Genomic DNA, 12254 nt, shown 5'->3' on the forward strand with positions numbered 1-12254 from the left:
CAAGATCGTCCCCAAGCAGGAGGACAAAAATTAAATATGAACTTATGGAAGGTGTCTACCTTCCGGCGATGTAATAAGTAGAAGTATTCAGACCCTTATATTGTAATAATCACTCTTTCTATATTGTTACTTTAACAATATCAATATAAATTAAGTTATTGTAACTCTTTTTTCCGCTTTTACTCTGATATGTGTAATATTTGTGAAATGGGATATGCGCTCTTGGGAGAGGTTGAAAAAGAAACAAGAACTAGGTCATGTCAAGCTGTTGGGTGCGATGCGTGGCTGAACAGCCGAGAGAGAGGAGGCGCTCTATCCTGAGTTTAGTTTGTATTGGTTGTTCGCAAATAATTTATGAGATATTAAGGTCGATGATAACATATATATTACTCATTTTCATGTAATCGTTATGAGCTAATATTTTATCAAATATTAATGTGTCATCTCAACGCACGAGCATTGTACTAATGTTTTATATTCTATGTTCAAGTATAATGTTTTATATTCTATGTTCAAGTATAAATCCGTAGCAGTGTACGGTCAATTTGCTAGTTGGTGTTTAATGAGGATCACTAAAACAGTATCATGATGTAGTGATTAATCTTTCTTTTTCTTAGCAAATGTGAAATACTAACTCAAATAAAGAGGCGATGCAATTAGGCTAGATCCAACCCTGGTGTGGTCTGTGTCGCCGCCACCATCGTCGGTTTCTATCTGCCGCAGCAACGCGTTACCTGTTGATAGTAGGCTGTAGCAGAGGCCAGTGCGCAGTTAAGAGCCGTTTTCCCCAGTATCCCAAATACGGCATCTTCCAACTGGAGTCTGGAGGAACTGATGAGATGCTTAAGTTTTAAAGCCACTCTGCATGCATAATGTTTCCACGATAAATAAGCAGCCGCGTTTCATACAACGTAGCCCACTCTGTACATTCAAGTAGTTCTCTACTGACTAGTAGTAGATAGAGTAACTAATAGATGCAATCCATCAAAGGTCCTCAGCGTGCGCCATCGAACCAAGTAGGCAATCCTATAGAAAGATCCAATCCAATCCAAGCAAGAACTCGGTCGCGTCATCCCCCCACGCTTGGCGTGCGTGAAGCTCGGCGACTTGGGTGTGCGCGCGCGTGCATTGCTTATGCATGCTTCCTAGCTAGGCGTCGCGTCCCTCACTGTTTGCCACCGGCGCCGGTCTCGATGTCGTTGCTGTTGGTGCTGCTGTCCTCGCCATGGCTCTCGTGCAGCTCCATGATGGGCTTCATCTTGTGGTCCGTGATGGCGATGCAGATGTCGTTGGGGAAGAGCTTCCGGAGCACGAACGCGTGCACCAGCGTGGTGACGAACAGCGCCGTCACCGTGAGCACGGCGATCACGGACAGCGCCACGCAGAGCGCCTTGGTGAAGGTGTTGTCCACCTCGGTGGAGTAGCGGATGGACGCGATGGCGGCGCCGGTCATCGGGAACGTGTACGCCCACCACGCCAGCGAGAAGCGGAACCCCCGGAAGAAGTTGATCCGCACCGCCAGCGACGCGTACAGGAACATGGCGATGAAGTAGGCCACCCTGGGCCCGTAGCCGAACTCGCCCGTGATCTTGGCCCACGCCATGCTCGCCACGCTGGGCGCCGCCACGAAGAGGAAGAAGACCGGGTGGAGCTCCTTAGGCAGCGTCTCGTTGGTGGGGAGCCGCTGGTACAACGTGACGAACAGCACGCTGTAGTGCGCCAGCCCCACGGAGAAGAAGAAGACGGGGCCCTCCCTGAGCCCCATGTTGGCGCCCAGCAGCGCGCCCACGAAGTTGCCCACCACGGACAGGTGGTTGGACGGGTTGGCCACCTTGGACAGGCGCCTCTGGCCGCCGGACATCCACTGGCCGTAGATCTTGAGCTCCATGAAGAGCACGGGCGCCATGAGCGCGTACCAGAGCCACCTCGGCAGGGGCTCAGTGGCCACGGACGGCGGCACGCCGATGGCGAGGAAGAGGCAGGCGATCCACGGCGCGAAGAAGAAGTTGACCCGGATGGGGTGGTAGTACTCGCGCCTCACGGCCTCGAAGAAGAAGGCGAGCTTGAGCGCGTAGACGGCCGTGATGGCGCACATGAGCAGCACGGAGATGCACCAGAGCACCAGGTTCACCTTGTGGGATACGTGCAGGAACGTGGTCGGCGACGACGACGCGATCGTCTTCCACAGGATCGCCTGGCTGCTCACGCCCAGGCAGATACCGAACGCCGACACGGGGAACCGGAGCAGGAACGGCCACGTCTTGTCCGACGGCAGCACCAGTTCCTCAGACGTCTGAACACAAGGCAGGAGAGATGATTTATAATTATAATCGGTCAAACTTAAGCACTAGCTACTGTAAAGCGATCTACTATACCTTGAGCTTGTCGAGTTCGGGGCCTTCCAGTGCGGCGAAGAAGCGATCGACTTTGGGCATGGACGTGGTGCGGGAGGTGGCGGCGTCGACGGCGTCATCTCCTCGCACCTCTTGGACCTCCGGGGCGCCGGCCAGGTGGGTGAGCTGGCGCTCGAGCTTCCCGGAGAAGGTCTTGAACGTGTCATAGCGCCTGTCCCGGCTGATGGCCCTGCAGGCCCGGGCGGCTCGGCTGCCGGCGCGCTGTGGCTGGCCGCCGGGAATGGGCTGCGAGCGGAACACCAGCTTGTCCGGCTGGTGCATGAACCGGACGCCCCCTCCTCCATTCTCCCGCGCGGGCGGCGGCGTCGGCGCCGGCGCCTGCTGCGGGTCGCCGGCCGCGGCGTTGGCCTGGAGGGCCTGCCTCCGGAGGCCGTCGTCGTCCGAGTCGGCGGCGGCGGCGTTGGCCGGCGCGGGGATGACGGGCACGCCGAAGCCGAAGCCGATGGGCGACGCCGGGAGGCTGATGGAGACGGGCTGCACGGAGCGGTAGCCCGGCGCCTGGAACGGCGAGTCCAGCGGCGGGAACACCACCTCGCTGCGGCACGGCACGCGGTCCAGCGGCGGCACCTGCATATGGGATATACATACATATACGTGCAAGAAGAACAGGATGAGTCCACGTTGGCCGTGACACGCGACCGGACGCGCGGGCAGAGGAGTAGAGAGCAAAACGGAACCCACCCCGGGGCGGGACGACGGCTTCGTGGGCGGGCGCGGGCTCGGCGTGGTGGCGTCCTGGCCGTGCGGGCTCGGCGTTGGGGTGACGTCGAAGCCGGGCAGGTTGGAGACCTCCACCTCGGCGAGCAGCGGCGGCACCGCGCGGGGCCGGGGCGTCGTCCTGCGGTTGGCCTCCGCCATGGCTCACTCAGACCAGACGACTTGAGTGACCGTGAGACCTCAAGTCCTGCAGCTGGGGAGCGAGGTAGAACCGCTCAGAACTACATTAAAGCAACAGGCACAGCGTACTGTAAAAAAAAAGTAGCCGGAAGTGAATCCCATCTCAACTCATGCATGGCCAGATTGTCGTGAGTCGTGAGGAGAGCGAAAAATCCACAGGAGAACTTACAAGTGTCAGTGCCCAGCTGGACGGCTGATTAAGCTGAGATCAACGGATTTGGCAGGAAGCTATGACGAATCTGAATCGATAAGATAACCTAACACTAGTTGGAGATATCTGGACAGTTCTTGTGCCGAGTTGTCGTTGGACGGACACCTCTTGTTCGATCGAGAGCAGCAGAGGCAGCCCGACCGGAGCATGTGCAGGCAACGGGGGTTCGGGGGGGCTTTTAACAAATGGCCAGGCCAGAGGCCAGAGGCGCCGGCAATGATGATGGCAGCCTGTAATGAGTGCAACAAACAAATGTGTCTGTGCTGTGCGGATACGTACGCCAGCGGACGACGAGCATGCATGCCGTCTGTTCCTTACTTCCTTGTGTTTCGTTAGTCCAGTGTGTGTAGTCACTCAAACAAACGCGTGTCCAACGGCCCCGCGCGGCCAAATCGTTCGACAGCTGACATTGAGATGAAAATTTGGCAGATCGAGCAGCTAGCCACTGCTTTATTTGAGTCGAACCTATGGTTTCTTTCTTGTACAAGCGCTAGGCCGTTACAAAATGCGGTGCGATGAGCTAATGATTCCGTTGGCGGCTGTTGGAGACGCACGCACGCCGTAGGGTTAACCAACTCGTCCGTGGCATTCTGGAATAAGGCGCCACGTATACGGTGCCACATTTGCGTTTAGTTTATGGATGTCATGGCGTTGAGACGGTTTCCCTACGACCAACGACTATGGCTGAAAAATGCTAAATAATTTGTTAAAAATACACTATCTCCTGTACAATACCGCCGGGTCTTGAAGAGAAGTGAGAGCCGGCGTCACTTAACCGGAGCCGTGCCAAACATGCCTACTGTACATGGCACCGCTGGGGTACACTTGTATGGTATGGATGACAGGTCTGGCCACGCTAAATATGCTCCCGCCGGGGGTCCCACCAGTAGCGTTGAGAAGGATCCATGCATGGATGCATTGTACTTCCTGCGGTGCCGGGGCGCACCAGGTGTGCATGCAAACTTCAAATCGGAAAGCAACTAGCTATCACTAGTCCCTACTAAAATACTAGTAGTGCTACGTACGACCAGGGCCAGGCACGGTTTACAAAACCGTTTTGTATACTAAAACCGCTACCCACCGGTAACGGTTTACCAACGGTAAACCGATAAAAACCGGTAAAAACCGACCGGTTTGATCAATTCAAATCAATTTGAATTCGAATCGGTTTACCGACAAAAAACCGGTGAAAAACCGCTCTAAACCGCCGGTTAACCGCGAAACGAATCGGTTTTTGCTGTTTTTTACATAAAAAATGGAAAATTTTGACAAGATTTATTTGTAGTTTGCTAAATTCACATTGCATAGTAAATATTAATTGATCCACACGACATGTGTTCACCAAAATAACATATAACATACATATGTAACCACAAACTCTAGTTCTCATGCAACAAACAACCAACGAACTTCGCAATACTCAAATACAAGTTCTTTTACAACTCTCCAACGAGGCAACGACACATAGGTCGACTTATTTCACAATACTCACATATTTATCTCGAGTCATAGTGATAGTACTCAGGCATGTTGGAGGGATCGTGATATTGTTCCAATCCGTTATAGTGATAGTGATAGGTCTATACAAAATATATGAGATACATTAGCGGGAAAACAAGAACGACAAATAAATATTTATCCACAAAGCAAAAAAAACACATCGGTATGTGTGTTTAGAGATGGCAATGGGTACCCGCGACCTGATACCCGACGGGTATTTACTCCATTAAGATATGTATGTGGGCTAAATATTCTACCCGTGGGTCTGTTATTGGGCAAAAATCTTCACCCAATGGGTAAACGAGTATTAGAACGTTCTACCTTCACCCATACCCGTTAACCCGTGGATATAAAATATCCAATATAAACTTAGCCCAAACATAAACTTGGACTTTAGTCATCCATCTTTTTTACTATTTAACAACCTTTTAGGTCATAGTGTCATAGAAGACTTAACAACAATTTAATGACCATGTAATGGAACATGTAATGTGCTATGTAGTACTGTTCTAGTGTTACTACTTTATCCAATTGTCTTTGGTGTGTTGAATGGATGGTTAAATGATGCTAGAAATTTTGTAATGTTATTTAGATGGATATACTTGACATTTGTATAATATAATATTTTGATAGATTTTTAATTTTTATGGGTACGGGTGACCCATACCCACATGGGTATGGGTATGGGAGTAAATCCATATCCACCGGTGTATATGGGTGATCCAATGGGGTTATTTTTTGTCGTGGGTATGAGTATGGGGTACTAATACCCGGTGGGTATTTACCCATTGCCATCTCTAGGTGTGTTTGATGTTTGTGTACCCACGGTTTACAAAACCGTTTTGTATACTAAAACCGCTACCCACCGGTAACGGTTTACCAACGGTAAACCGATAAAAACCGGTAAAAACCGACCGGTTTGATCAATTCAAATCAATTTGAATTCGAATCGGTTTACCGACAAAAAACCGGTGAAAAACCGCTCTAAACCGCCGGTTAACCGCGAAACGAATCGGTTTTTGCTGTTTTTTACATAAAAAATGGAAAATTTTGACAAGATTTATTTGTAGTTTGCTAAATTCACATTGCATAGTAAATATTAATTGATCCACACGACATGTGTTCACCAAAATAACATATAACATACATATGTAACCACAAACTCTAGTTCTCATGCAACAAACAACCAACGAACTTCGCAATACTCAAATACAAGTTCTTTTACAACTCTCCAACGAGGCAACGACACATAGGTCGACTTATTTCACAATACTCACATATTTATCTCGAGTCATAGTGATAGTACTCAGGCATGTTGGAGGGATCGTGATATTGTTCCAATCCGTTATAGTGATAGTGATAGGTCTATACAAAATATATGAGATACATTAGCGGGAAAACAAGAACGACAAATAAATATTTATCCACAAAGCAAAAAAAACACATCGGTATGTGTGTTTAGAGATGGCAATGGGTACCCGCGACCTGATACCCGACGGGTATTTACTCCATTAAGATATGTATGTGGGCTAAATATTCTACCCGTGGGTCTGTTATTGGGCAAAAATCTTCACCCAATGGGTAAACGAGTATTAGAACGTTCTACCTTCACCCATACCCGTTAACCCGTGGATATAAAATATCCAATATAAACTTAGCCCAAACATAAACTTGGACTTTAGTCATCCATCTTTTTTACTATTTAACAACCTTTTAGGTCATAGTGTCATAGAAGACTTAACAACAATTTAATGACCATGTAATGGAACATGTAATGTGCTATGTAGTACTGTTCTAGTGTTACTACTTTATCCAATTGTCTTTGGTGTGTTGAATGGATGGTTAAATGATGCTAGAAATTTTGTAATGTTATTTAGATGGATATACTTGACATTTGTATAATATAATATTTTGATAGATTTTTAATTTTTATGGGTACGGGTGACCCATACCCACATGGGTATGGGTATGGGAGTAAATCCATATCCACCGGTGTATATGGGTGATCCAATGGGGTTATTTTTTGTCGTGGGTATGAGTATGGGGTACTAATACCCGGTGGGTATTTACCCATTGCCATCTCTAGGTGTGTTTGATGTTTGTGTACCTCACCAAGTGTTAGACTTTTCTCCTGATCAACAAATCTTAAAAACACATATATAAGAACTGGAGCTAAGAGTTCTAGATTTAGTCTTGTGTAGACGGATAGTTATTGGAAGAAATGAAGCTACTTGATCTACGGATTCCATCTTGGACAGGAAATGAAAATGAAATTAACCACTAAATGCCGAAACTGAACTTGAGCTACGGGTTTATCTTCACATTTAGCATCTTCACATATAGCATACAATAGTAAACAAGACTAATATGACTAAATTGACCACTAAATACTCAGTTTTGATATTAAATCTGGTTTTTCGGTAAAAATTAGCGGTTTACCGGTCTTAAATAACGGTTTACCGGTCCCAGAAAACGGTTTACCAGCGGTTTTCGGTTTTTATGAATTTTTTCAAATTTTTTAAATTTAGAATGAATTTTGAAAAAAAACCGGTGGTTTACCGAAACCGCACCCCGGCGGTTTCGGTAAACCGACCGGTTTACCGCCGGTTTTTACCGGTTTTGTAAACCGTGTGTGTACCTCACCAAGTGTTAGACTTTTCTCCTGATCAACAAATCTTAAAAACACATATATAAGAACTGGAGCTAAGAGTTCTAGATTTAGTCTTGTGTAGACGGATAGTTATTGGAAGAAATGAAGCTACTTGATCTACGGATTCCATCTTGGACAGGAAATGAAAATGAAATTAACCACTAAATGCCGAAACTGAACTTGAGCTACGGGTTTATCTTCACATTTAGCATCTTCACATATAGCATACAATAGTAAACAAGACTAATATGACTAAATTGACCACTAAATACTCAGTTTTGATATTAAATCTGGTTTTTCGGTAAAAATTAGCGGTTTACCGGTCTTAAATAACGGTTTACCGGTCCCAGAAAACGGTTTACCAGCGGTTTTCGGTTTTTATGAATTTTTTCAAATTTTTTAAAATTAGAATGAATTTTGAAAAAAAACCGGTGGTTTACCGAAACCGCACCCCGGCGGTTTCGGTAAACCGACCGGTTTACCGCCGGTTTTTACCGGTTTTGTAAACCGTGGGGCCAGGCCAGCGATCGAAGAGAGAAGGCGACCGGGAGACGAGACCTTAGCTTAAATTGCGGCGAGCCGTCGCCGTCGCCGTCAGCCGGACGCGACAAATCGCGCATATATATATATGCTACGCTATAAACCTGGTAGTACCTGTCTGTCGCCCATGCACACCGATCGAATCCATCCATCATCGCCGGAGCAGCGCTAGTCTACCGTCTACGTCACGTCGGCCGGCGTGATTAAGCGCAGGTGGCACCAAATAAATCAATAAATTTCTACGCAGTCACACGCTTGCGGTTGCAGGCGCGGCGGCGGCGGCGGCGCGCGGTTGGCCGTGTCATGCACGCTACTACTAGACAGTAGTACTGCCTGCCAGCTACCTGCGCGCGGCGATAGAATAGAACTGTGTGCATGTCCTCGGCGGCGGCGCCGTGATTAGCACCAGTAGATTGATTAATCCGATCGTGGTAATGGATGGGACATATAAATAATGTATCAGCAAGGCGATCGAACGAAACGACACGAGATCTAGCTATATATATTACACGCACACAGCAAGCTGGATCCTAACCTGGCCGTGGGTGAGAGATAGAGCTCAGGGATCGGAGCTGTCGCCGTCGACGGCGGCCACCACCGTCCGCAGTAACACGAAGGCGCGCCGCCCGGCCCGTGCAGCAACGTGTAGACCGTGGTGCATGGCGTCGCCACTCGCCCGCCCGCCGGGAGCCGGGAGGAGCACCAGCAGCGACGCACGGCCCCACCCGAGACCCCGCGGCCCGGCCGGGGGTTGCTAATAAGTTCGTCGTTCATGCTGCTCCACTCCAGGCTGGGATGGACGGACGCTAAACATGGCCGCCGCCGTGATTGGCGCACCCCCCGGGAGAAGGAGTGCCTGGCTGGCCTGCCGCGTCCGTCCAGTCGTCCACCCACGATGCCGAAAGCGCAGACGGCCTGTTTTTCGGTCACGCGTATAAACTGAACCGCTTTTTTTTTTTTTTTGCTTTTTTGGGTCCCAGACCACGCACCACGCATGCAGCAGTACGTGGTTCCTTTTTCCAGTCGAAAACGAGTGCGGGCGGCAGAGGCCACGTGGTAGGGGCAGGGGCGCAGGGCAGGCCCGGCCGGCAACAAAGGATCGCCGGGGATCTTGTCAGCCGTGCCTCTGTCCGTCCGTCGTCAGCCTGCCCAGCCCAACTGGCTGCCATAGTGGCTGTGGCATGGGCGCATGGCCACAAGGGACATTTAAGTTGTACTACTAGGTGCAGATTCCAGACAGGTAAGGTACAAAGTGGTTCCCAAGTCCAAAAAAAATATGCAATTTTTACTCGTGGATAGTAATAATTTAGTCGTCCGTCGATCCCCTATGTTGTGCCACAGACCCTACGCAGAAGCTTGAATTTTTTCCCCCTCCATCTTTTACTTGCCCAGAAGATAGGAGTCGGATCACATGACCCGACCAAGTACGGTACAGGCAATGCTGCGTTCCATTTGTTCATGTGCAGTAAGTGGAGAGCGAGATGGATGGACTCACCTGGCTCTGATGATGATGCCCCGCGACGAACGCCACGCCAGGCCGGGACTCACTCACTCACCGACGAGTCGACGACGCGGCGCGCGGCAGTGCTCCTGGTCTTGAGGGGCACCGGAGATTGGTTGCCTGTGGCTGTGACCGGAGATCGACGTGTGCGGGGGGCGTTTATATATAACGTATTACGGATCTCTCCTCCGGGAGGCAGCTTCCAGGATCCTCCTTGCCCTGTCCCAGTGTCCTTCCTCCGTCCTCCCCTCCCACGCAGCTGTTTCCACGAGAGAATACGCAAGAAACCAAACACACGCTGGGCTGAGGCCTCTCTGTCCTGGTGTCCCGGGCGGTTCTTCCGGGGGGTTTACCTGATGCCTCTGCTCTGCTCTGCTCGCTTCCCCCTTCCATTTATTTCTATTTAATGTATCTGCTAATCGCTTCCCCTTCCATTTATTTCTATTTAATGTATCTGCTAATAGCACACATATAAACGCGGATTCTGCCACACGGGTTGCAGCTGAAACGGCGACAGGTCGACTAAACAGGGGAGGTAATTTCTCTTTTCCTTTACATCAAATAGTTCAGTATCTAGAAAGCGATGAATTCCTAATATCGTGATGACTCAACTGATTTTATGTTCATATTGATTTTGGATGATTCTTGTTTTCCCCATGGCCAGACTCAGCAGAGATAAATTAAGGTGAGAGATAGAGAGAAGTAGAGATAAGATGTATTGGAAAAAGAGAAAGATGTATTGAGAAAAGATAAATGTGTATCGAAAAGTGAGAAGGTCAAAATGTTTCGCGGTAAATTTTGAATCCTATAATGGTCTTCTATTATCGAAAGAGGGAATTGTTATCTTTGTGTGTATATATATAGAAATGCTATTGTTACAAACACATATGGACTATATGCAGTCGCACTGTCAGTGTTTTTTCTTTTACAACAAGCTTCTGTTCTGAAATTATATTGTCTATGATTTGTAACATGCTTGGTGGTATCAACAAGCTTTTGTCTGGTCCTTGATCGGGTAGGCGGTAGTGTTGTGCATGGCGGACTTGAGATAGTTGATGGTTTGTCCGAAGCATTGGAAATCTGAGAGTGATCTCCCTTGTATGATTGCTTTGGCTAATTTGGTTTTGATATGCCCACGACTGTAGGTGCTGTTATGCTCTTGTTTATTTATTGTGTTTCCTGTTATAGTTATAGAGTTTGATATTAGATCATTTAGTTCAGTGTATTCCCTGATGAGCTAAGGGCGCCTTCCTTCCATATTTACTTCTTATTTCAACCAAACCAAGATGTTAGGTTTTAGGCCCAGAACCATGCATATGACTGATTGTAAGTTGTAGGCACAGATGCCAATGTGTTTTTTTTTCTGTTTTCAACTTTTAATGACTACATATCTGCTGAGGGTGGCCGGTGATGAGCAACCTGTCTCTTTATTTATAACAAACTCATACCAAGAATGACAGGTGCTTTTGCTTCTATATTTGTTGATCTACTATATTTGCTTCTATATTGGGAGTTCAATATAATGATTCAGTAATATAAGTCTCGAGATATATTTTAGTTGATCTACTATATTTGTTGTCTGATTGGAATCCTAATACTTTTGTTAAGTTATTTTTGTTGACCTAATACTTTCAAGTAACTGCAGATTGCTTCTGTGAAAATTATACGGAACAAGCAGACTGGGCACTTAGAAGGCTATGGTTTTATTGAGTTTTCCTCTCGAGCTGCTGCAGAACATACTCTGATGAACTTCAATATGCAGATGATGCCAAATGTTGAGATGACTTTTGAAAGGGAATTAGGCTTACACCTAGTCCCTAATTAATTTTGGTGGTTGAATTAGCCAACATAAACATTTGGACTAACTAGTTTGCCCAAGTGTATAGATTATACAGGTGTAAAAGGTTCACACTCAGCCAATAAAAAGACCAAGTTTTGGATTCAACAAAGGAGCAAAGTGGGAACCGAAGGCCCTCTGGTCTGGGAGCACCGGACTGTCCGGTGCGCCAAAGGAGGTCGGCCTCAGGAACTCGCCAGCTTCGGGAAACTCCAACGGCTAGTCCGCTATAATTCACCGGACTGTCCGGTGTGCACCGGACTGTCCGGTGCGACTCCGGAGCAACGGTCATCTCCGCGCCAACGGCTCTCTGCCGCGCATTTAATGCGCGCTCTGCACGCGCAGATGGCAGGCGCGCCCATTCTGGCGCACCGGACAAGGAACAGTAGATGTCCGGTGTGCACCGGACATCCAGGCGGGCCCACAAGTCAGAAGCTTCAACGGCTAGAATCCAACGGCAGTGATGACGTGGCAGGGGGCACCGGACTGTCCGGTGTGCACCGGACTGTCCGGTGCGCCATCGAACAGACAGCCTCCCAACGGCCACATTTGGTGGTTGGGGCTATAAATACCCCAACTACCCCACCATTCATTGCATCCAAGTTTTTCCACTTCCCAACTACTACAAGAGCTCTAGCATTCAATTCTAGACACACCAAAGAGATCGAATCCTCTCCAAAATTCCACACAACGCCATAGTGATT

General features: G+C 48.3%; 1 protein-coding gene across 5 annotated transcripts; it reads right to left on the reverse strand.

The window, feature by feature from the left end:
• Positions 1 to 823: 823 nt before the first annotated feature.
• LOC100281575 (uncharacterized) lies at positions 824 to 10111 on the reverse strand. 5 transcript variants are annotated; one of them, NM_001368033.1, is made up of 4 exons: positions 8748 to 8929; positions 3096 to 3324; positions 2376 to 2981; positions 824 to 2293 (listed from the first exon to the last, which is right to left on the reverse strand). In NM_001368033.1, exons 2-4 carry the CDS (start codon positions 3270 to 3272, stop codon positions 1166 to 1168), a joined length of 1911 nt encoding a protein of 636 aa, NP_001354962.1. In that variant the 5' UTR covers positions 3273 to 3324; positions 8748 to 8929; the 3' UTR covers positions 824 to 1165. The 5 variants fall into 5 exon arrangements, with proteins under 5 accessions (NP_001354962.1, XP_023156045.1, XP_023156044.1 ...); XM_023300277.2 differs by lacking the exon at positions 8748 to 8929 and adding an exon at positions 9708 to 10111 and having other exon boundaries at positions 829 to 2293; XM_023300276.2 differs by lacking the exon at positions 8748 to 8929 and adding an exon at positions 3481 to 3748 and having other exon boundaries at positions 829 to 2293; positions 3096 to 3352.
• Positions 10112 to 12254: the final 2143 nt, after the last annotated feature.

This window comes from Zea mays, chromosome 6 (assembly GCF_902167145.1).
Source record: "Zea mays cultivar B73 chromosome 6, Zm-B73-REFERENCE-NAM-5.0, whole genome shotgun sequence".
Lineage (NCBI taxonomy): Eukaryota > Viridiplantae > Streptophyta > Magnoliopsida > Poales > Poaceae > Zea > Zea mays.

What these genes read in the sequence shown, in the direction of transcription:
- LOC100281575 (NM_001368033.1), bottom strand. Translation starts at nt 3,272, where the DNA reads ATGGCGGAGGCCAACCGCAGGACGACGCCCCGGCCCCGCGCGGTGCCG. An exon ending in AGCCGTCGTCCCGCCCCGGG is followed by an intron (nt 2,982 to 3,095) that starts GTGGGTTCCGTT and finishes TCCCATATGCAG; the next exon opens with GTGCCGCCGCTGGACCGCGT. An exon ending in CCGAACTCGACAAGCTCAAG is followed by an intron (nt 2,294 to 2,375) that starts GTATAGTAGATC and finishes CCTTGTGTTCAG; the next exon opens with ACGTCTGAGGAACTGGTGCT.